General features: G+C 37.9%; 3 protein-coding genes across 4 annotated transcripts in view; 1 reads left to right on the forward strand and 2 right to left on the reverse strand.

Annotated features, from left to right (window-relative positions):
• Positions 1–1,091: 1,091 nt before the first annotated feature.
• On the reverse strand, positions 1,092–5,458 carry LOC117294905 (mitochondrial import inner membrane translocase subunit Tim9-like). The gene is made up of 4 exons (XM_033777457.1): positions 5,374–5,458; positions 3,705–3,856; positions 2,782–2,877; positions 1,092–1,844 (listed from the first exon to the last, which is right to left on the reverse strand). Exons 2-4 carry the CDS (start codon positions 3,756–3,758, stop codon positions 1,704–1,706), a joined length of 291 nt encoding a protein of 96 aa, XP_033633348.1. The 5' UTR covers positions 3,759–3,856; positions 5,374–5,458; the 3' UTR covers positions 1,092–1,703.
• A 338-nt stretch (positions 5,459–5,796) lies between these two features.
• On the forward strand, positions 5,797–12,873 carry LOC117297705 (DNA replication complex GINS protein PSF1-like). Its single transcript, XM_033780857.1, has 8 exons — positions 5,797–5,962; positions 6,927–6,991; positions 7,524–7,619; positions 8,318–8,408; positions 9,832–9,912; positions 10,550–10,582; positions 11,047–11,121; positions 11,479–12,873. The coding sequence occupies exons 1-8, from the start codon at positions 5,888–5,890 to the stop codon at positions 11,545–11,547; spliced, it is 585 nt and encodes a 194-aa protein (XP_033636748.1). The 5' UTR covers positions 5,797–5,887; the 3' UTR covers positions 11,548–12,873.
• Positions 12,874–17,060: 4,187 nt separating this feature from the next.
• LOC117289170 (serine/threonine-protein kinase D1-like) overlaps positions 17,061–24,147 on the reverse strand; it is a 40,011-nt gene continuing 32,924 nt past the window's right edge. For both annotated transcript variants that reach the window (XM_033770177.1, XM_033770171.1), the window contains 6 exons: positions 23,575–23,736; positions 23,093–23,191; positions 22,540–22,700; positions 20,781–20,887; positions 19,682–19,767; positions 17,061–18,877 (listed from right to left, as the gene is read on the reverse strand). In XM_033770177.1, the coding sequence (XP_033626068.1) occupies positions 18,665–18,877; positions 19,682–19,767; positions 20,781–20,887; positions 22,540–22,700; positions 23,093–23,191; positions 23,575–23,736 (828 nt within the window). In that variant the 3' untranslated portion in view covers positions 17,061–18,664. The remainder of the gene's footprint in view (positions 18,878–19,681; positions 19,768–20,780; positions 20,888–22,539; positions 22,701–23,092; positions 23,192–23,574; positions 23,737–24,147) is intronic.

A 24,147-nucleotide genomic window follows, 5' to 3' on the forward strand; every position in this document is an offset into this window, starting at 1 on the left:
GGTTGAATGGCTTCTGACCGGCACCCCTGAACAAAGATATTGACAAAATAGGGACAACGCCAATATAGGACTAGAAAGCTCAGTTGGTAGAGCGCCGTCGTGTTAATCCGGAGGTCGTTGGTTCGAATCCCACTCTAGTCAATTCTTTGTTCAACCCCCCAAAATATTAACCAATCTTATGAATTATCACTTTAAAAAGAACACAGTGCAAGACAAGGAATGCGTTGTTTGAATTTGTTACATTTAATTTACATCTTTGATACAATGTATTAAGCACAACAGGGTAAAAAAATTAAATTGTCAAGTTCAAACTATCTTAACCCTCCTACTCTTCATGCCATTTTCTGATGAGTTGACCAAACCATTCAACTGCACGGATCATAAATGGTAGCACGACTTTTACTTGGAAGTAATTGTGTACGTGCATGGAGGTAGAATATGTTTGAGGGTAAACATCTCTGCCATGTGATGGGTTTGATACTTGGGTTGTCTCTGGGTTCAAGAGTTTGAAAATGAAATCTTGACCTGTGAAACACACATTGTGTTTCAGTGTGGAAGAATGTGTTTGTTCTCAAGTGGAGAGAATGAATGAATGTCCACAGAGTCTGGTACATGACATTTGCAACGAATGAATGTCCACAGAGTCTGGTACATGACATTTGCAACGAAATGGTTCACACCAGAAAACAGTTTTTAGAATAAAAACATTAGTCACTAGTTGTAAACTCAGACCTCATCTTCCAACAGGAAACTCACACAAATTATCACTGACATCTAGGTCACAAGTTTCTGGCTTATATGAGAAGACCTCTTTCTTATACCAAGTTTAAAGACACTGGACACTATTGGTAATTGTCAAAGACCAGTTTTCTTACTTGGTGTACCCTCAACATATGCATTAAGTAACAAACCTGTGAAAATTTGAGCTCAATTGGTCGTCAAAGTTGCGAGGTAATAATGAGCTTTCAGAAGCTTGATTTTGAGACCTCAAATCTAATTTTGAGGTCTCAAAATTAAAATTGTGGAAACTTCCTTCTTTCTCGAAAACTACGTTACTTCAGAGAGAGTCGTTTCTCACAATGTTTTATACTATCAACCTCTCCCCATTACTCGTTATCAAGTAAGGTTTTACGCTGATAATTATTTTGTGTAATTAACAAAAACAGGAAGTATTATTAATCTTGCCAAATGTTCTTCTGGGCTCTCTTCATCTTAGTAGTGTCTCAGGGATCTTTTGATTGAGATATCTTTTCAGAATGAAGACTAGAAGGGGTTCGAACCCCTTAGTTGCCAACAGGCTGCTGCTTTAGAGGTTCTGCATTCACACTATATAACATTGAGTAAAACCAAACTAAAATGTAAATTTAACAATTCTTCTTTAACTTATAAAACATCAGTATACCATATTTAAGAGGGTACTATCATGGACAGCTCTGACCCCTGGCAACCTCAGATCCACAAACTAACATCACACACAAATTGCTCTCACAGGGGTTTGTCAATGAGAGCAGTCTATGTGTGTGATAGCGCCCTCTGTTGGTGAGGTATTTTAAATAACCAACAGGAGCTTCATAATGAAGTCTGCCAGTCGCTAACAAAGGCAATCTGTACAAATGGTGCATTTGATCCAAATTGTTGCCAGACAGTTATTCATGAAATCTCTCTGACCGGTCCAGCCTCATCGTTGAGCTCTTTTTCTTGTGCTACCGTCCAGCCCCAGCCATTGCTTTTTGTTGTGCTGCTATTAATCCTTCGTTTTGTTGGACTTGATACTCCTGGAAGCGTTGCGAAACTCTCAACGTCATCTTCAGATATTTCTCCATACAGTTGGATGCACACTTTGACTGGAAATAAAAACCCGTACAAATTACCAAAACAAAGTAAATGCATGACCAACTCAAAGAGTATGATTAACAAACTACGATCAAAATGAAAAAAACAACAACAATGTTTTTGAAAAGATAACAATGTGGTATGAACGGCAAAAAAAATTATACTGATGTATAACAGAAAGTTTATCTCTCTACAAGTAACACTGTCAAGGGTATTTACAAGAATTACAGTAAAACAACTTCGAACACACAGAAAGACCAAACACAAACAAAATATCAATGGCAGGATGAAACCTCAATTCCAAGGTGCACAGAGTGATGGCTAAAGGTAATGCAAGATTATGCAAGATTCCATCCCTTGCACTATTGAAAATCAATTTAAAACGCTTATTATACTTTGGATAAGTACATCTCTAGCACGTCCATCACTAATGATTCTACTGTGAAATTCCATAAAAATGGGACTCTTTCAAATAATTGTGTCAAGGTTAACTCTGTACTTTATAAAATATTATGTTGGGTCAACTTTATATTGTTTTGCTTTTATGGCTTTTCACTATGTTTGTAAAGTAAGGAGTTGTTTTAAGTTTGAATAAATAATTTCCCCATGAAAAAAAATCTGTCTTGTGGTTTGTGCATTGTTTATTTGTTTTGTTTGTTTGTTGGGGTGTAATTTTGTTTGTTTGTCTGTCTGTTTGTTTGTTTGTTTGTTTGTTTGTTTTTGCGCTCGTTTATCCTTCTCGTTTTAATGTTTATGCATTGTTTTAAAATTTCTCTGGTCGTATTATTATTATCCATTGTTTTGTAGAGGCACCCTAGCCTACAAGCTTTTGCCTCCATACGGTTTTCAGTTTTGTCAAATCATATTGTTTGTATTTGTATGTTGTGTTTGTATAGAAATAAATGTTGATTGATTGATTTGATTTGAAGAAACTTGTCCTTAGTATACCTCTTTATCCATAAGCTTCCTCCCTGTGAAATCTTTGATGCAATCTCCAAAGCAAGATTCAGTCAAGCGGTTGTAGGAGGACAGGAAGTCTCGAAACTGAAGAAAAATAATCAAACTAAATTATTCAGGAGTTGTTTTCTTAACTTTACTTGTATTTTTTAAGGCTTACAAAGATCTTGCCCACTAAGAACATTCATTACAAAGAACAGAAAATACCCCCCCCCCCAGAAAATATATTTGTGATATGGCAAAATTACCCCTCTACTCTCTGAACATTTAACATCATTCACTGTGGTTTGAAATGATAAGCTATGCCAGCCTGCAAATGATATGTGATTAATGTCTTCACACGAGGAAGTCAACCCTCCTACTGTCTGACCATTCAATATCATCCAAGCTGTGGTTTTGCATGATAGATAATTTATGCCAATATCTTGTATTGTAGTAAAATGCTTTAGAGTTCACACATGTATGCAGTTAAATCTGTGCACAGCTGTGACATCATATAAAACTCATAAAAATGAATGGTTTCAAATGGTTAGTCAACCAATTTGAACATGTCACAGGAGGTTTAATTTCATTTAATTGTGGCTTCTTATAAAGAACACATATCAGTCACTCAGTGGCACTCAAGGATCTTCAACATTCAGTATTTTCCATTAAGGTATTGTGGAGCTATGTTTTTGAAGTATGTGACCCATTCCTTTACCAGACATGCAACTTTCTATTGCAAAAAAAAGGAGGAAAATGGCCAAACACATTTTTTTTGTGATTTTCAGTTTTCTATGGCACTAGAGGAAATCAGCTGATCAGCTGAAAAGTTGCATGCCTGCTTCACATAGCACCATGTAAATGGTTTACAAGATACTGTGGCACAATACACTGCCAATCAAACATTAATAAAAGATAACATCCGAACCAACCTCCTTAATTTGCATCTGCTGCTGCTGCTGTTGTTGATTTGGCAGAAATGCCATCGTGATTTGTCAAGTGATAATGTTTAGCGTCAACTACCATTCATTTCACAACTATTGACAGAGTACAGTATTCAAGTTGAAACAGATCTTTGTACACACTGTAAATAACGAAGAAAATGTTAACAGAAATTTGAGACAATCACATCACGCACCCTTGCAACTTTGCATAGAAACAGGAAAACAGTTGTAGACATGACCTAATGATAAATATGTCGTGTTGGGTGCAGGTATGGTCTCTACTCTTATTAAACAACTAATAATAACATTACAATCTCCAGATCTTTTTTGTTGTTACAAATGGTGCGCCGTCCAAGGTCCACCCACCAGTCCACTCATTTTGTTTTCTTTGAAAAGACTCTGGACACTATTGGTAATATTGTCAAAGACCAGTCTTCTCACTTGGTGTATCTCAACATATGCATAAAATAACAAACCTGTGAAAATTTTAGCTCAATAGACAATTGGTCATCGAAGTTGCGAGATAATAATGAAAGAAAAGACACCCTTGTCACACGAAGAACTTTGTGCACTTTCAGATGCTTGATTTCGTGACCTCAAAATTTAATTCAGAGATCTCAAAATCAAATTCATTGAAAAGTACTCCACTTCAGAGGGAGCCGTTTCTCACAATGTTTTATACTACCAACCTCTCCCCATTACTCGTTACCAAGTAAGGTTTTATGCTAATAATTATTTTTAGTAATGTGCCCCCCCCCCTCTCCAGCCCCCATTGAGGGTTGTGTGTGGATTACTCTGTCCTGTGGCTGTTCCCCTGGGCCCCTGTCTTTATCCGCAAGGATAAAGACAGGTCCCAGCTTTTCAGATCCAGTGATTCCATTTGATACAATGATATTGGATAAACGTGCAACTGCACCCAATATGTCCAAACAGTACACTGCTCTCAAGTTCGCAATAGAATTTGACTTCGCATCTCAGTGGGTGCATTCGTTTAGCTTCCCTGGGTCGACCCTGGTCCGCCCTCGGTGCATTCGAATAGCTTTGACGTCATTCCAGGGGCTCACCCGAGTCAGCCCCCAGTGCCCTGCTTGTGGAGTGGGTCACTTTGGGGCTGGCCCCAGGCCCAGGTACATGACGTCACAAAAACAACGAGAGCGGTGAGTGAACATTCGTTTAGTTCTTGTCAGGGTCTCTACCGAATGAGCACAGCGGGGTCGACCCAGGGAAGCTAATCAACTGCACCCAGTGTGAAATAAATGAGGTCAAAGGTTAAACGGTCCGGTTAAACCACACGCCAGTTTTTGATGCCGGTCTCTGGCATTATTTACGATACGAGCCTCGTAGAATGACGTCGTCAGACGTTCAGCTTCAGGCTACCGTACCACTGACCAGTGACAACAGATTAAAGAAGGGGGGCCTCTGGTTGTACTTGTTGTACTGTTGTTGTAGTTATTAATTACAATAAATATTTATTAACCTACCTAACCTAGCCCCACTTACCCTTGCTCTATTATTATGGCCACACAAGTGCCCACTTGTGTGGCCAAGGCTAGCCTTGGCCACAAAAGTGGGGCTATTAATATTATCAACCAAACATTTTAGGTAATAAAATTATATTCAAAACAACAATAACTAATTTTATAAATTATAGCCTCACCGTTCGCGGACCACCAGCAATAACCAACACTCTCTAAAACAGAATTTGCAGCATGCATAAAAACGCCACCATGTGACGGTGTGACGAGATGATGAAAATGCGGCAAGTTTTACTAGAACGCATACAGTACATGATTCTATGGTGTCTGTGAGTGTGCATTTTAAACGGAGGCTTATTGTCGGAGATTGGCGGGTCTTTTATCCATTTTGATCTGCCAGAAGGCAAAATCATAGGACAATATTTTGGTTGAAGCCATTATAATCAATTTTTCTTCATAATAACTAGCCTCTTTCATGAATTGAAACCAACATATTTGGCATCTATTATAATCCGTAGTATTGACAATTGTACTGCATGTGTTCTGCTACACCAAGAGGAAAAGTCAGATACCCTGACTTATATAGAGACACAAGGCCGGGAAGGGTTATCTTGAACCTGGCTAATTTATTGTACGCGTTCGCGGCAAATTTCAGTAATGTAAAAATACCGGCAAACCGTAAAGTGTATCGTCAAAATGTTTTGTGAAAAGGTTTTAGAACTGATTCGCGAATTAAAAAGGTCACTTGATGGGACGTTGTTACCGTTTAATGTAAGTCATTTACCCATTATGCTACTTTTCATATTGGGCCCTTGGCCTTGGCATCCTCAACAATCTGTATGTTTACGTGGGCTTATTTTGTGGTTGAATTGAAAAGATGTTATATATTTATTTTAATTGGAATAGTAATTTGTAAACAATATGCAATGCTGCCTACTCTATCCTACTTGAGAGTGAAATATTGTGAAATTGACCCACAAAAACTTCAAAGTGCCACAATAAACATTTAGAGTGTATAATAATTGTCTAAATCTCATACATGATGTATTCGTTGGGTTGGTATAGTTAGTACACAGACAATGACAGAACAGTGACTGAGCATGCTGAGTGTAGCCTGTGCTGTATATTAGTGTAAGTGTAAAGTGTATAGGGACTGTATCTGTATTCTGGAGTGAGTGATGAGCTGGATTCTGGAATTGAAAACTTATTTTTTTAATATTTAAAAATATAATTATAATATAACAAATGTAGACAAACTAATCGATAAAAAACTCTCTTTTTGAATGGAGGATCAGTCAGTTAAAAAAAAAAAAAAAAAAAGACATTACCAAGCAAGGATCATGCCCATCGTCATTGACAACTTGGGTACGTTCAATTTAGCTTCCCTGTGTCGACCCCCCGGTGCTCATTCGGGTGAGCCCCTGACAAGAGCTAATCGAACAATCGCATTCGCCCTCTCGTGGTGACGTCATGCACCTCAGGCCAGCCACAAGTGACCCGTTCCACAAGCATGGCACTTGGGGCTGACCCGCGTGAGCCCCTGGAATGATGTCAAAGCTATCGGGCAGATCGGGTCGACCAAGGGAAGCTAATCGAAACGCACCCTATATAAAATCAATCAGTTCCTTTTATGGACACTTTTTCTGATATATGAAAATCTTGAGTTTCATTCACACTGTTTAAACTCCACATTGATTTTGTTTTGTCTTTTTTTTTGCTCCGATTTACTTTTCAGGAAGATGGTGTGAGGCAAGTTTTGGAAGAGATGAAAGCTCTGTATGATCAGAATCAAACTGATGTGTAAGTACTGTCAGTAGACTCAAGAAGATGAATGCATTATTGCACCTATCCGTACTCATTACAAACTGTGTGATTATCTTCAAGCAATAGTTTGGGTCTACCATCTAAAGGCAATTACTCAAACTAATTGTACGCACAAAACCGTACTTGGTAACAAATAATGGGGAGCTGTTGATAGCATAAAACATTTTGAGAAACGGCTCCCTCTGAAGTAACGTAGTTTTTGAGAAAGATTTTGGGGTCTCGAAATCAAGCATCTGCAAGCACACAACTTCGTGTGACAAGTGTGTTTTTTTGTCATTATTGTCTCGCAACTTCGGCGACCAATTGAGCTCAAATTTTGAGTGTTGCAGAGCTATTTTTTAGTTGTTGTAGTCTGAATCCAGCACAAACTTTGGCAAAACCAGAAGAAGATTTTTGTACATTCGATTAATTTCTTAGTTTGTATATTATTAAACACATTATGAATGGTAGAGATTCTCTTTTCAAAACATAATTAAGGAGACGGTTTTGTTGTTATTTATTATTGCAGGAGTGCAACAGTAGAGGGGGAGCGAGGTCTGTTCTCTGGGGTGCAGTTTCGTCACACCTGTCTGGAGAGGAACAAGAGGTGTCTCCTTGCCTACTTGTAAGATCTTACCTTCTTGGTTGTTAGTAAACGTTTGTCCCAGTAGCCACAATAATCATATAATCATGCAAGAAAACCACAAGGGAAACTGACTGCACAAATTTTTATTCAATTTGGTGTGAAACAAATCCCGTTCAAATCTTGTCTTTGTTCACCTAGTCTTCAAATAGGAAGTGAGGTTAAGAAAATGTTGATTTGTTCTAGTTTATATAAATTGGAGTCACTTCAAACACTACTTTCCCCTCATTACCTCTCTACTTAGTAGCATTTTCCAGCTGGTTTTTTTCAACTAAATGGGTTGTGTATGCACATGATTCAAGTGTGAAGAGTGTACTGTAGATTCATTCACCAAGTTATCTTATTGAAAGCCGGCATGTGTATATTTTATTCAAAACCACAGTGGAATGTATTGATTTATCAGAAAGTAGGGGCGTTGACTATGTTGAAAGCTGACATGTGTATATTTCATTCAAAACCACAGTGGAATGTATTGATTTATCAGAAAGTAGGGGCGTTGACTATGTTGAAAGCTGACATTTGTATATTTCAGTCAAAACCACAGTGGAATGTATTGATTTATCAGTAAGTAGGGGCGTTGACTATGTACTGTGTAGATGAATTCTTCACAAGATCATGGACAACATTGAATGGTCAAACAGTGGGAGGGTTACTAATAACAAGATGTTTGTACTTGACAGATTTAATCGACTTGCCATTATTCGTAATATGAGATGGGAATTTGGCAGCGTGCTTCCAGCCGACGTCAGACAGAACCTTTCAGAACAAGAGGTGAGAAGTTGGGGTCTGAAGATGAATGTTACTCATTGTTGTTCCTTCAAAATTACTTCTCAGTCTTTAGCCTTGTCCAAGGCCCTTTACGCAAGCACCAGCCCCCTCTGAATTCATGAACTGCATAGATACTATACTGCACAGTACATAACAGTACTTGATTCCATTGGGTCGAAGCATGGTTTTTGGAGGTTTCAACCTCGTACAACAAGAGGTTTCAACCTCGTACAACGAGAGGTTTCAACCTCGTACAACGAGAGGTTTCAACCTCGTACAACGAGAGGTTTCAACCTCGTACAACGAGGCCGTTTGAACAAGCATGGTACAAGATCCAAACACCTTGAAAACGGTGCTTCGATATGTACCGTGCAGTATAGTATCTATAATGCAGTTTGTGAATTCAGAGCGGGCCGGTGCTTGCGTAAAGAGCCTTGGACAAGGCTACTCAGTCTTTGGTTTCTACTACAAAAGGCACTTAAAGACAGTGGACACTATTGGTGATTACTCAAAATAATTATCAGCATAAAACCTCACTTGGTATCGAGTAATGAGGAGAGGTTGATAGTATAAAAATTGTGAGAAACAGCTCCCTCTGAAGTGACAGAGTTTTCAAGAAAGAAGTAATTTTCCACGAATTTGATTTCAAGACCTCAAGTTTAGAATTTGAGGTCTCGAAAACAAAAATCTGAAAGCACACAACTTCATGTGACAAGGGTGCTTTTTATTTCATTCATATCTCGCAACTTCGACGACCAATTGAGCTCAAATTTTCAAAGGTTTGTTATTTTATGCATATGTTTAGATACGCCAAGTGAGAAGGCTAGTCTTTGACAATTACCAATAGTGTCCTTAATGCAGGTCTTTAATGCAGGTCTGTAATAGCATGGGGACACGGGGGCAATGACCTATGTTCTTGGCCTTGGTGCCTCTTCAAAAGTTTCCCATAGCAAAATGGAAGTGCCCTCTGCTAACTCAACATGGCCTTGCCCTCTCAAAGATGAAAATCCAGGCCAGCTTGTGAGACAATGCATATATGCCAAGCAGTGTAGCTCCTCATTTCATATGGTTCAGCAGACCTGGTTCAGACCTGGCTCAGACCTGGCTCAGACCTGGTTCAGCAGACCTGGCTCAGACCTGGTTCAGCAGACCTGGTTCAGCAGACCTGGTTCAGACCTGGTTCAGACCTGGTTCAGACCTGGTTCAGACCTGGCTCAGACCTGGTTCAGCAGACCTGGCTCAGACCTGGTTTAACACCATTCTTCAAATATGAAGCAATTGACATTTCACAACACTTTCTAAAGATTAAACTTTACACATTTTTCACTTAACGCCCATTTGAAATTTAAAGATCTGAAATTGCAATTAATGACCTAATAGCCGTGAGCCCATGTGATATCTTTCTGTTGTTTTGTTTATGATTTAGGTCCAATGGTTTACTAAATACAACAAGTCCTTAGCATCATACATGAGGTCATTAGGCAATGATGGATTAGACTTGACGCAGGTAATACAGTTTCCGTTTTATTGTTGAACTTTTTAACTTTACTCAAATGTTTGAACCAAAACTGAAATATAGAGTTGAAATGCTCAGCATTTTCTTGGTAACTTGATTATTATATGCTCATTTGACAGAAAAAGTATCTGCAAATGTTTCTTAGCATAGTTTTTATATACTGTATACTAAAGCAAAATTGTCACAGAAAAAAATGTTTCAATAATGGTGTGTCGTTGCCAAGCGGTCTGTGAACTGGATCTATTGTAATGTGCTGTGTTTGTGGATTTGAGTCGATCCAGCAAGACACTTAATCATAATTGCTTCATCCTTAAGATGGGGGAGGAAAACCATACGTCTGTGTGTAGGTCCCATGTGTTGTAATGCAGGTAAAATAACTCAGTACACTTATCGCTATTAAGAGAAGGGGGGTTTAGTTTGCCTTCTGTGTTTCTGCAATAGTTGGCAGCAGATTGCTCTGCAGCACCTTTTAAAGAATGGGTCTCATAATTTCAAAAGCAGCTTTGCATATCTTGCACTTTGATACGCCACTAGGAATATGATGAAGTGCTATAACATGTTATAAGACTACAAAATTGTTATGGAAATCAAATTCTTACACAAAAATATCTATATTTTGTTATTTCAGGATCGCAAACCACCAAAAAGCTTGTACATTGAGGTAAGACTATTTTCTGATACTATCACAGATTACTACATGATCTCTTACGAGGCAATAGAATGACTGATGCACACTTCTTGGGGTTTCCGCCAAAAACAATTTGAAAAAAAAAAAAAATTGAACTTTGAGCAGGAAACAAAAAATCAGTGAACAGATTTTTTGTTTTGGAACACTGTGTTGGTCATCTCAGTACTAAAGAGCAGGCATGCACCTTCATGGGTGCAACAGAGGCAGTTGACTCTATGCCCCTAGTCATTGCCTTGGTGCCCTGTCAGATGTTGAATTGATCCTATAGTTGGGCACATTGATGGTCCAGCACATTCAGGCTGTTCTCTGGATTGCAGGATTGTACGCCTTCAGGAACTTTCCTTTGAACCTAGAATGAAACACTCTCCCAACATGTTCCTCCTAAATTCTTCTCAAAAACATTAAGAGGATTTAATACTTTATTTGTGTGTGTGTAGGTTCGATGTTTAGTTGATCACGGAGAATTTGAAACAGAAGATGGAACCGTCATCGTACTCAAGAAAAACAGCCAGGTAAAAACTGAATGGATAATGAATCTTTAACATTAATAGTTTTTATTTCAGACAAAGCATATCACTTGGAATTCTTCTTTTGTTAAAGTCCAGTAGATTTTTAAAAATGTGCATTGTGTTTTTGAGAAAAGCAAGTCTTTTTATGTTCACACTTGGCTAGACACTGGGAGCTTCCACAAATTGTCAAAAGTTACCTAGCAGCTATTTTTTCCACAGAATTCGGAAAAGTACTGAGCATACATACAGTGCTAACATACACCAGTGTTCAGGGTAAATCAAAATAATATTCTTCATCCCAATGCAAATTTAACATAAAACAAATATTGAAGCTGATTATTTGTTTCTTGATCATTACAGCATTTTCTTCAGAGATCTCAATGTGAGCAGCTGATCAGACAAGGAGTTCTCGAACACATCCTTTCTTGAGAAGCACATCTTCTGATCCGCTGGGATAAACTTTCTTACGACAAGCTTTCTTATATAGCACTTTATCACACCCTTAAGGAGCGTACCAAAGCACTCAGTAATGGTTTACAAGGTGCTGTGGTGCATTATATGCTACGGATCAAACCAGGAACACCGGGGAAAATCCCTTCTCTACGTGCGTTACACAAAACACAGGATCAGCGGCTTCACGTAACATCTGAAGGACGAAGCAATGGTTAAGTGTCTTGTTTAAGGACACAGGTGTCATGGCTCGGGATTCGAACCCACACTCTGCTAGTCAAAAACACCAGAGTTTGAGACCGGTGCTCTAAACCACTCGGCCAAGACATGCCTCATGGGTCGACAAATTGAGTTTATAACAGCCCTCAGCAGGAAGAACCTGTTGCATAGAGCAAGGTGTGTAGACTATGTGGCATAGCACATTGACGAGTCACAAAGCCCTGGACTTCCGACACACAGCTCTCAAGAGACAAAGTTTTCGTTCTGAAAAGGGCACTTCTACCGGAACATCTTAAAGTCTAAGGGAAACTTTTCAAACTTTACCAACCCCTCCTCTGCAACCTTCCAAAATAAAGAGTCTGAAAACATGTCTTTGTAATAGTGCATTTTATTTGTCAAAGTATCCACCAATAACCTGGTGATCTTAATAAGAACTGTATGTATAATATTACCATCCACTTCCATTCTGTTTTGATACTGTTTTACTGTATACCTTTGTTCCTACAGCTTCTGTATGGGGGAAAGACTATGTACAATAATAAGCCCTTGTATTTATAGTATTAATAATAACAATAATAATATTAATACACTTAACAATACAAGTTTTTCGCTGCATAACAGCAAATGAAATTAATAAATACAAAAAAAAAAAAATACCCAAAGTACACGTTACTGTTAATATTTTGGACCAAAAAGTCGCTAACTTTAAAAACAGAAGTAACTTAAAACACGTAATACACTCCACATTTCATATGAAGTTAGAAAATTGTTAGTAAAACTGCCCGATATTGACAGGCATTTTAATTTTAATCCTAAGACTTCATTGCAACTTCCACATGTAATCCCTTCTTAGATACCAGACTAACCAAAGTTGTCGGTAAGAATTACACGATGACCATTCATTCCATTTATTTTCTGTTTATTCCATTCCATGATACACTAGTCATAATAAAATTTGATCCAGTATCAAAAACAAATGCTGTTACTTTCCTTCTTGGATGGCTATTATTTTGTTGTCTCCAAAAAGGCAATGCTTGATTGATAACCCTATATTTTCCACAGCAAAGTAGTCCTCTAATAAACTTTCAAAAAATACAACCACCGATGACCAACCAACATCACAGGAAACAAAGCATCACATAAAAGGGCAATTTTCCAGGCATAATTGGCACCCTCTTCTTACCTATCACAAAGTATTGATGACTTTTTCAAGTCCTACAGTTGAAATAACACAAACAGAGGGGCACAAACTTGTTTTCATTCTTATCCTACGACATGATTGACGTCCAAAGATACAAACATCAAAATTTCCACCATTCAGTAACCAAAACTTGACATTTCCAACGAACCTACTGAAAGAAGTTTCATGTTTTTCAGGGAGAGACAGTTGCAAAGAAAGTTGCACAGGTTTATCTGTTAAAAGAGTGTATAAGATTTGCCATGACATTGTTGTTGGAAGTTTGATCAAATTTAAAGAAAAGTTTTTGAGTAGGCCTCTTAATTTCTGAACCATGATGATTCTCCAATGTTAGTAATTACAGGGGTGTGCAATATTGACACGACACAACTTCTCTCTCTGCATAAATAAATTTTGCCAATATAAATGTGGCACACACTACTTCACAAATTAATTAGAGATATCAAAACGTCATTATGAAAGTGTAGAAAGTAAATAACTTTAGGGTGATCACTTCACCGAATCACGGTCTTTTTTGAAAAAAAGGCTATAATGCATGCTAATCAACAAAACTCTAAACTTGCAGACACGATCGTGCTTCTTCTGTCAGCACATTTGTCAATGAACTAATTCCCCTTTCATCTACGTTCATCTTTGAAATTCACAAGAAATATCAAAATGACCCACTCACAACTTTCTCTCATCAAATTAAAATCTATAGCAAACTTGGTTGATAACTTTCAGCCCCCAAAGTTGACTTATCACCAGCTAATATCACTTCAAGCTCAGAGCACCATGTATGTATTAGAAAAGAAAGATAATCCTTTACTTTTCCACCAAGAGAAAGGCAAATGAAATGTGACAGGGTTGTAGTAGACTTGTGGACACGTTGCTTTGGCGCGGTAGTCACGAGACAGCTGTGAGAGAGTCGTTTTGCTATCACCACAACAGCTTCAAGTCCAGAGTTGTAATACTGACAGATAGAGATGACTTGCATACTATTATTATCAGAGGTGGCAAAAAGTAGGGGGGGGGGGGTAAGTTTGAAAGGTTCAAACAACATGGATCAGAATTGTTAATACTGAAAATAAATTTGGGAGGCAGTTCACAGTTACAACAGTCTCCTGACGATGACTAGAGCAAGCTAGTCGAAACAGTGAGACCAGTTCAAGAACTGACTCCGTGGTAGTACAGTTAATTACGATCCTATAAGCTACAGTATAAGTCCCAGCTAATTTTCTATACCTTCCGCCCGGGTAGTAGTTAAAAAGCAGGACAGTTTTTATCAGAACTGGGAAGTCTCCTGAACATCCGATAAATCTGCTCTGCGGTGGTAGAATAAAGAAAGACAGTTCTCTAGAACAAACTCTACCTGGCAAGTAGATACACATATTGTGTTACCGCAAACCAAATATATATGACTGGGAAGCTGAAGTACAGAGGATGCGGCTACAAATGTGGTAGGGCCACAGGCACATAAAAAAGGAGCATTTTTGGCTCAAGCCAGAGATAGAAAGTATTTGGTTTTTCCAACCTATGCCACACAGTTGGAAATGAAGGAACCAGGTTGGGAAACATTGTTTGAAGAGCAGGGCTATGCAAAAGATACAACATGGAAACAAAGCAGGGAGGCCTTCATGTGTCGGGTGTCAATGAGAGGATAGCGAGCTAATAGCTTATGTTTTAAATTTTTGGGATTAGTGTTTGTCACCACCAATTTTTTTAATTATTTTTAGTTGAATATAGAAAACAGCATCAAAACCCCCAGGTTAGTTTGATTGTATACAAGTACATGTACATGTATATAGGTTATATTCATGTAGCAACAGTTCTCCTCACACAACTTCTGAATACTTGCTCTAAAATAAATGTGCCAAAACAAAATAAAAAAGTTAAACAAGGTTGGATTAGTTTTCTGAAAGGGCGAAAGATTGCATCCTCCTTTTTAAACCAAGAATCATGCACATACGACAGCAAACACCAAATAGAGAAAAGAAAAAAAAAGTAATATTAAGACAGAAAATAACTCAAACGTAACAGGCAATCTTTGACAATGCCTTATGCTTTTTACATATCCTTATATATATATACAGTTATGTATTAACAAAAGAACCAAAACCATTCAGAATACATTGTTAGACTGAAGTGCTTTGCGTATTGGCTTTCCCCTCAACACAAAGCACTTTGCGTCAAATGAAGATAAAACCTTGATTTTGTACACATAAAAATACACACCTAATTACCCTGCCAATGAAACCCTAAAATGAAAAAAATGCAACTTAGAGACAAGGTGAAGCTGAAGTGTGGTTTTAAAATATATATTTAAAAAAATATACCAGCTGACGAAACAACAGTAAAATAATAATGTAACAGTTTAGCAGGCCCATCGTGATTTAAAGAAAAACAAAACAGGCATGGTAAAAAAACTCCTTAAAATCCAATACAAACATACAATTGTGCTTCAGTTTATGTTTGATGTGCTGCCCATTTTCTAGCGGGATTCAAAGGAGAAGTTGGGAGGAGCTGTTTGCGATGGTGGCACATCTTAATTTCCTTTTTAGAGTCTATTGAACCAAAGCAACGGAAGGGAGTGATGCATTATGCAAAAAGGGCTTTTAAAGTTTTTTTAAACCAGAGCTTGTTTTTTTTTGTATAAAACCATAACCTTTTAATCATTGATACGTTATGTGCCCATGTTGCAGCTGCTATTCATTTGCATATAAAGGGCTCCCTCAACACGCACTGCACAGGCGGAACAACGCGACAGACACAAAACTTAACATCTGTGAGTTATTCGTCTTTCAGCAGACTGTGAATGATGTACAAGGTAGTACCGGTACAGTCTATTAAAAAGTGGAAGTTAGCTTGATGTGTTTGAAAACCAATTAATGTTCTCATGGATTTATAGAAAACAATTTGTTTTACGCCTATTATTGTGTCGGTTTTATTGTGAAATTAGAGTAATTAATTGATAGAAATGACAAATAATTCTACCAAAAAAAATGGTTAATATTACTTTACAGATATTTGGTTGTTAAAATTAAAAATAAAATCAAACCCAAAACACATACACTTTTTAAAGCCACAAGAGGGAGGAAACTCCAAAAAAGACAAAAAGGAAATTCTCAGGAAAAAAAAACCTGTAAAACAAATTTTTTTCTTCAAATGTTATTCTTTCCATTTGCATTATTGACTAGTATGAAAACCGATATGCATATTACCAAAATTTGTATGAATATCATAATTAGGAAATCACTTTATTGACAAAATTTACAATGACTGCCACATCAATGTGTTTCTCTCTCTCTTCACATAATCTCCCAATCCGATAGTTAAAAAGGTCATCACAGAGTATTAGTCTTCAATTATCCGCTTTCAATTCTCTGTACTGGTCAAATTTTTAAAACCTGATCCATCATGGAAGTTTGATAGTTATATAAAGCCAAAATATACTTCTTTTTTTAAAAAGCGAAAATTATTTGCTTCAGTTTTTAACACCTGTACCTGCATAACTATTTTAAATAAAACATCATTTGCACTGAATTAACGGAGTCATACTGTTAACTAGCCCAGATTGGACTTCTCTGTTTCATACAACACAATGGAGTGTAACTTACACCATTGTCCTATAAGGGCAAACCAGCATTATAATACATTGTGCTATTCAACAGAAACAGGGGAAGAGGTTACTCCTTGTAATTGACGTCAAAATTGCATCAGGGATAAAACCGTTTAAGGATTACATGATTCCAAATGGTCTTTGCCACCAGTGCACGATTCATCGATAAGTAGTTAAAGGCAGTGGGCAATATTGGTAATTACTCAAAATAACTATTAGCATAAAACCTTACTTGGTAACAAGTAATGGGGAGAGGTTGATGGTATAAAACATTGTGAGAAACGGCTCCTCTGAAATAACGTAGTGTTTGAGAAAGCAGTAATTTTTCATGAATTTAATTTCAAGACCTCAGAATTAGAATTTGAAGCCTCAAAATCAAGCATCTGAAAGCGCACAACTTCGTGTGACAAGGGTTTTTTTTCTTTCATTATTATCTCGCAACTTCAACGACCAATTGAGTTCAAATTTTCACAGGTTTGTTATTTTGTGCAAATGTTGAGATGAGAAGACTGGTCTTTGACAATTACCAATAGTGTCCAATGTCTTTAAAGACATCTGCTATAGAATACAGGCAACTGTTGGCTCGAATCTCGTAGCCTGTGGACCCCCCGCCCCCCATTTGTAACTGGTATCAATTGTATTCAAAAGATTTTAAAATTGTCAATCGATTATTGGTTTTTTTCACTCATTACCTACCCAAAGATGATAATGGCTAAAATAATTTTGAATTTTCTGAATCAAATACTTGCTGAGGTGGCTTACAATCAGAAGCTGAGGTTCGTTCAAATAATTGTTGTGGTCTATTTTTTGTATGTAAGTCCTAACTATTGAAGAGATGAGTGTTTGACAATACTGCAGATTCAAACATAAGGTAAGGACTGATTTTGCCTCAACAAATTCCATTTTACAATTTTCTACCAAATGCAACAACTTCATTTCAATGCCTCAAATCCTATTATAACTTCACTTTAAAAGTGATTTCTAAAATTTTTGTAAAGGACCGAAATCTTGACTGTTTTCTGAAGTTTCTGGTTACATTTTATGAAATTGATGAATTTTCACCAAAAACAAGTTTTGCTGTAATTTGATCAATGCTTCGCTAGGGTTACAGCAAAAAATAAAAACCCTGATATTGCACAAAGTGATGAGATATGGCAAGAGTTTAGTATAGTTGAAAAGAATTCCAATCACACCATTCCAACAATGGTCTTAAAATAAATCTAATATTATTTGTTATTATTATCCTCAATAGGTGATCCCTGCAGTGGCATTCTATTTTTCAGTAAGTACTATATAAACACTTCTTTAAAACTTTTTAGGGTTTGAATGCATCTTGAGACTTGACAAATTCCTTTTGAGTGTTGTTTCTGCTGTTGCTGATGTTGTTGTTGTAGTAGTTAATGCTGTTGCTGCCTTTTTTTTCGAGGGTTCAAGATATACTTTCCTGTTTTTTTTTTAAAATAATATAAACCAATCTTGCTTGAGGGATAAAGTAGTAAGAATTCACAATAGGCCAGAAGTGAGAGACGTTGCTGACAAAAACATCTGCAACTAGAATTATTATTTCAGGAGGTAGGTTAAACTAATAAGCTGTCCACCTTTTGGTAACCCCTGGAGTTCTAGACTCGTAGGAAACAGTATCCTGAGTGCCAGAGAGCAGGATTTCCTTATATCCAAAGAAACTAACTGCTACCTTTTGTTCACCATGAAGACATTTAACAAGGTCAGAATTCAGAGGAAACACTGAAACTTCTCATCTGAGCAATACGATCTCTCAAAGATAATGAAGTATTACTTAGATATAACCAAAAGGTTTGCCTTCCAAGCAAAGGGGAAACTTGCTGAAGTCTTCTGTCCGTACTGTGATGCGACAACCGAGTAAATAACAACAAAAGACCTCATTGACAAACCGGAGTTCCCAAAACATGTACATCATATAAATAGTCTGGTGCTTTGAAAAAAATACCATGGAGGGAGATAGAGAAAAGGATAGAAGGTAGACTGCGGAGGAGGAGGTTGTTTGTGCATCATCGGCCTCCGATAGAGGTGGGAAAGAGATTCAAGGTTTTTTTATTGAGTCCTCACAGCGTGCTCACACGCTCCATGTGGCGCCCTGGGCTGAGATGAATCGGGGAATTACTGGCTTTGTTGCAGCCATGGCCCGAGGTCTTGTTACCGCCCTCGCTGTGATCCCGACGATATTCTTCCCAGCGATCGTCGTCACTCTCATGTGTAAGATAGCGTTCTCCAACTTGGGTCTCCAGCTCCCGTAGGTCGAGCCATGTCTTGTAGTCCTGTCAGAAATATTACACTAAAAGTTAACAAAGTGTTTTTATATCATGCATTTTACAATAACGCCTCAATGTGCTTTACATTAGAGCCCTGGTCATTGGGCCAATAACATTTCTTTAATCTTTCCCAGCTCCCTGGGAAGTGTAGAGCCCTGAGCTGACATATGACGCTAGGTTTTTTTTTCATACACAATAATCAACCTCTACCCTCGCAAGTACCCATTTATACCCCTGGTTGAAGAGAAGCATCTTGCACAGGGACTCAAGTTTGAGGAGTTACAATAAAAGAATCATGGATAAAGTAGTAAGACTTCACAACAAACCCTACATGTAGGTGAGAGACATTGCTGACAAAACATCTGCGGTAAGAATCCTTATTTTAAGTAATTGGAATTTGAACCCACACTTCGATAACTTAACCACAAGAACTTGAAATCGATGCTCTTAACCACTCGGCCATGACACCGTATGTTTAAGTGTATGCAAACAGGATAAATAGAATGATGTATGGTATGGGAGTTGGAGGTTTTTCTCCTGATATGCTCTTAAAATGGCGGCATTGGCCTACTTATTAATTCAGTTATTTCCAGTAGTTGTTTTGCTCATTCTAACAAATATAACTGCCTCCGTGCCTTTGATTATGGGTGCGTTCGATTAGCTTCCCCGGGTTGACCCCGGTGTGTGGCGTTTTCTTTTTCCAGGACAAACGTGTGCAGATAATTACCCATGCTCGTCCTGGAAAAAAAAAAATGCCACACACCGGGGTTGACCCAGGGAAGCTAAACGAACGGACCCTATATAACTTACCTGTAGCCAGGGATGTGCCAGTGATTTGTCTGCCGTGTATCGTTTCCGCAGTTTCACCTGCAATAGATTCTTTATCAAATCAACAGCTGCAAGAAAAACAAAAAAGGATAAAGGAAAATTTCGCTCATATAACCAAGAATGTTTTTTTCCTTTTTCCATTTAACAAGCCCAACTTGCCATTTGTCACTATTTTACTTCCCAATTTGTGCCAGTATTGCTTCTACTGCATTACATTAAATCAATTGCAAAAGACTGTGGAGGGCTTTCTGCACAACATTTTTTGGAGTTTGTGCTACCTCGTTTAATAGCAGTGGACACAATTGGTAATTACTAAAAATAATTATTGGCATAAAACCTTACTTGGTTTTGAGTAATGGGGAGAGGTTGATAGTGTATAAAACATTGTAAGAAACGGCTCCCTCTGAAGTGACGTAGTTTTTGAGAAAGAAGTAATTTTCCATGAATTTGATTTCGAGACCTCAGAATTAGATTTTGAGGTCTTGAAATCAAGCATCTGAAAGCACACAACTTTGTGTGACAAGGGTGTTTTTCCTTTCATTATTATCTCTCAACTTCGATGACCAATTGAGCTCGAATTTCACAGGTTTGTTATTTTATGCCTATGTTGAGATACACCAAGTAAGAGGACTGGTCTTTGACAATTACCAATAGTGTCCAGTGTCTTTAACTAGCCACAAAACGTATGAGTTAGGTTGTCAAGCATCACTTAATAGAAAGCTCATGAGATTGTTCTAAGTAACTGTTTAAAGTCTCTTTCCACCTGACTGCTTTTGTTACACTAGTATTGACCCTTTGCATGCACGTCACACGCGGCGACTGTGCCACGCTCACCAGTTTGGTGGTCAATAGGTTTACGTGTAAATGCCGCATCGCCTAAAATGTCACTGAATAACGCAGAATTACATTATCCACCAGTATGGCAGTTGGAAGATTATTCTGATGATGACGTCAGATGAATTAGGTCAATACCAGTTTATGTGTGTTACAATTCAGCCTTTGAGAAAGACTCTGCTAGGGTTGAAATGTCAGGCCATTAAACTACTTTTAGCACAACTTTTTTTTTTATCAATCCACTTACCATCGTCAGAGATTTCATCCCATGGATTGGGTGGAAACATGAAAGCTGCATTGTGGATTTGATCCGTGATCTCCTCATCCTCATTGAAGGGGAAAGTCCCACTTAGGCTGCAAAAAATCAATAAAGTCATCACAAATAAAGACAGGAAATATTGTTTTCAAATGAAAATATGCCTTGAAATACTGTAGTTGAGGCTATAGACTGTATTGAATATGATGTCATCATATCTGACCTACAACATGGCATCTGTGTGCGTGTGCATGTGCCGTAGAATTCAAACCGGGAATATTGCATGCTGCGTGCTTGATGATGTGCGCGTTTGGACGCGCATGCGGTTTGCCCTACAAGATAGCAAAAACTTTCATAGCAAAAAAAGGGTTATTCAATACCGTCTATTACCAATAATTCTTCACTACCCTGAACAGCTGGAGTCCTAAGTTTTGGAAGCATTAATGATTTGATAGATATTTAACAATGCAGAGGGTTATAAGAGAAAAGACAGAATAACATCAATTGAAATAATAAATCATTAAGATGATTTTTGCAAATGTTTTTTCAGAATGAATAGAAGTTGAACAGGAGCTGTCAAGGAAATCTTCAAGTATAACAACTGTCATAAAAAGGTCAACCAGACCCCATCAATGATAACAGTAGACATGTAATTATATATATATTTACACCACCCCAACTCATGTAGAGATAGTCATTACATGGTGTTACCGCAAACCTTTCCATATCATATTTCCACCATGCAAAGTTTCAAATCCGACTAAATTTGTTTGTAGATCCGGAAGAAAACAAATGTGGCATCTATGGAAAGAGCCAATGCTTCTTCAAGCATGGTTAAATGCGAATGTGATGCAAAATGAAAATTTTGTATCGCCTTTGCAGAAGTATGAACCGGGCATGACTCTACTCACATATGGCCTTAGCCAGGTATCAAACCAAGGCCACATTGGTTGGAGGCGAGCACTTTAGGCACTAACCACCCATGCCACCAATAAAAACCTTTGTTTGTAAAGCTTGATTGTTTTCTTTAAAGGCACTGGATACTATTGGTAATTACTCCAAATAATTGTTAGCATAAAAAAACTTACTTGGCAACTAGCAATGGAGAGCTGCTGATAATATAAAACATTGTGAGATATGGCTCCCTCTGAAGCCACATATTTTCGAGAAATAAGTAATTTTCCACGAACTTGATTTTGAGACCTCGGAATTAGATTTTGAGGTCCCGAAATCATGCATCTGAAAGCACACAACTTGGTATGGCAAGGGTGTTTTTTCGTGCATTATCACTCGCAACTTCAACGAACAATTGAGTTCAAACTTTCACAGTTTTTTTAGGCATATGTTAGGAACACCAAGTGAGAACACTTGTTTTTGACAACTACCACCAGTGTCTAGTGTCTTTAATAAATTGATGTGTAGTAAGAACTGTAAACTTTTTACTGAGTTCTGTGAAAAAATAAAATTCACAGGCAAATCACTCGGATGGGATTCGAACCCACAACCTTTGCATTGCTAGAGTAGATGTCTTACCACTACGGACCACCGAGCTAGCCCGGTGGCTAGATGCATTATTAACTTGCCATACATGTACCCGACATATGGAAAGGTTTGCGGTAACACCATGTAATGACTATCTCTAAATATGTTGGGGTTGTTCTGAAAAGAACCGTTGGTTTTAACTTGACGTTTCGATCAGTATGCTCTGATCGTCTTCTGGAGAAAAAAAAACAAATAAATAAATAAATACCTGACATAGATGATAACACCAACAGACCACATGTCCAAGGAGCGATTGTATCCTTTACTACGCAGCACTTCGGGGGCAAGGTAAGCTGGCGTGCCTACAACGGAACGCCGGAATGACTTCTCACCAATGATCCGAGCAAACCCAAAATCACATAGTTTCACCTACCGAAAAAGAACCAACAAAGATTTAAGGTTGTTCAGTGGTTTTCCTTTCTTCAGACGTTCAGAAAAGCACAAGATAAAATGTGTTTCTCACGATGCAGCCATGTTAATTTGGGCCGAATGAAGTCTTGGACTCTACATATTCAACACAATAGACCTTTATCATGGTGCAGCCATGTTAATTTGGGCCGAATGAAGTCTTGGACTCTACATATTCAACACAATAGACCTTTATCATGGCGCAGCCATGTTAATTTTCTTTAATCTCAACCAATGTAACCAGACTGAGGCTTGAATAAAAAGAAGCCTGGTTCTATTTTCAGTGCAATGAATATTAGCATACATTACTGTTATTGGATACAGGGAACATGACCACGATGGCGGCAACTCACCTGTGGGAAATCCCCCTCTGATGAAAGAAGAACATTTTCTGGTTTAAGGTCACAGTGGACAACATTTTTTATGTGAAGGTATTTCAGTGCAATCAAGATCTGTACAAGAAAAATACAAAAAACAAGAACATTCAAAACTATGCTATACTGACAATTATTTATATCAACTTAGTGGTTATTTGCCCAATGAACAGCATCCGATTTCACAAAACGCTATGATTAATCCTATCTTGAGTTAGGACAAGTAACTCGGATGGGTTCAATGCATCCTAACGACTTCGAATACGGAACTGAATTAGTCCCAAGTCCTAAGATTAATCCTAATTTAGGAAGAGTTTGGTGAAATCGACGGCAGGGCACTTAAAGCGCAATAAAACGATTCTTAAATGTCCTATATAAGAACTAAATTTAGTTATTATTATTATTATTATTTTTGACCTAGATACAAACATTTACAAGATAACCCAACTTCATGGGCTCACCTGGGAGATAAGGAATCTTGTAACTCGTTCGTCTAGTCTTCCATTAACGCTGGATAGAATCATTTCTAACATGTCTCCTTTTAGCTTCTCCATGACGACAAAGACACGCTCTGGAGTCTCAAACATTCTCTCCAGGTTGACTACGCCTGGATGCCGTACTTTCTACAGAGAGAAGAGAGGCAAAAAAAGGAAAAGAGTTAAGCCTGATTCAGAACTCCCTGTGAATGCAAATGCAAAGTTAGATTGGACATCACAGCCAAGTTTTAGCAGCGAATATAAATGATGTGACCTACATGTATGTTTATATTCAAACGCCCTCTGTTGACAAAACACTGTATACGTCATGTTTCGCTGGGCAAGCAGACGCGTAGTCATGGTAAGATTGCATACACTTTCTAGCTGGCTGCCAAAACACATAGGTTTTGCCCTGTGGTATGCACGCGAATCATGTTATGGTTTTCGAGTGACGACGTCAGAGGTCACATCGTCTATGTTTCGCAGTAGTTGAGCACAAGTTATCTGATGCAAATCTCACAGAGGTAAACAGGGAAAGAAACCACTGAGCCAACCTGA

The sequence above is a fragment of the Asterias rubens genome, chromosome 1, assembly GCF_902459465.1.
Source record: "Asterias rubens chromosome 1, eAstRub1.3, whole genome shotgun sequence".
Taxonomy (NCBI): Eukaryota; Metazoa; Echinodermata; class Asteroidea; order Forcipulatida; family Asteriidae; genus Asterias; species Asterias rubens.

What these genes read in the sequence shown, in the direction of transcription:
- LOC117294905 (XM_033777457.1), bottom strand. Translation starts at nt 3,758, where the DNA reads ATGGCATTTCTGCCAAATCAACAACAGCAGCAGCAGCAGATGCAAATT. An exon ending in AGCAGATGCAAATTAAGGAG is followed by an intron (nt 2,878 to 3,704) that starts GTTGGTTCGGAT and finishes ATTTTTCTTCAG; the next exon opens with TTTCGAGACTTCCTGTCCTC. An exon ending in GGAAGCTTATGGATAAAGAG is followed by an intron (nt 1,845 to 2,781) that starts GTATACTAAGGA and finishes TTTTATTTCCAG; the next exon opens with TCAAAGTGTGCATCCAACTG.
- LOC117297705 (XM_033780857.1), top strand. Translation starts at nt 5,888, where the DNA reads ATGTTTTGTGAAAAGGTTTTAGAACTGATTCGCGAATTAAAAAGGTCA. An exon ending in GATCAGAATCAAACTGATGT is followed by an intron (nt 6,992 to 7,523) that starts GTAAGTACTGTC and finishes TTATTATTGCAG; the next exon opens with GAGTGCAACAGTAGAGGGGG. An exon ending in AGGTGTCTCCTTGCCTACTT is followed by an intron (nt 7,620 to 8,317) that starts GTAAGATCTTAC and finishes TGTACTTGACAG; the next exon opens with ATTTAATCGACTTGCCATTA.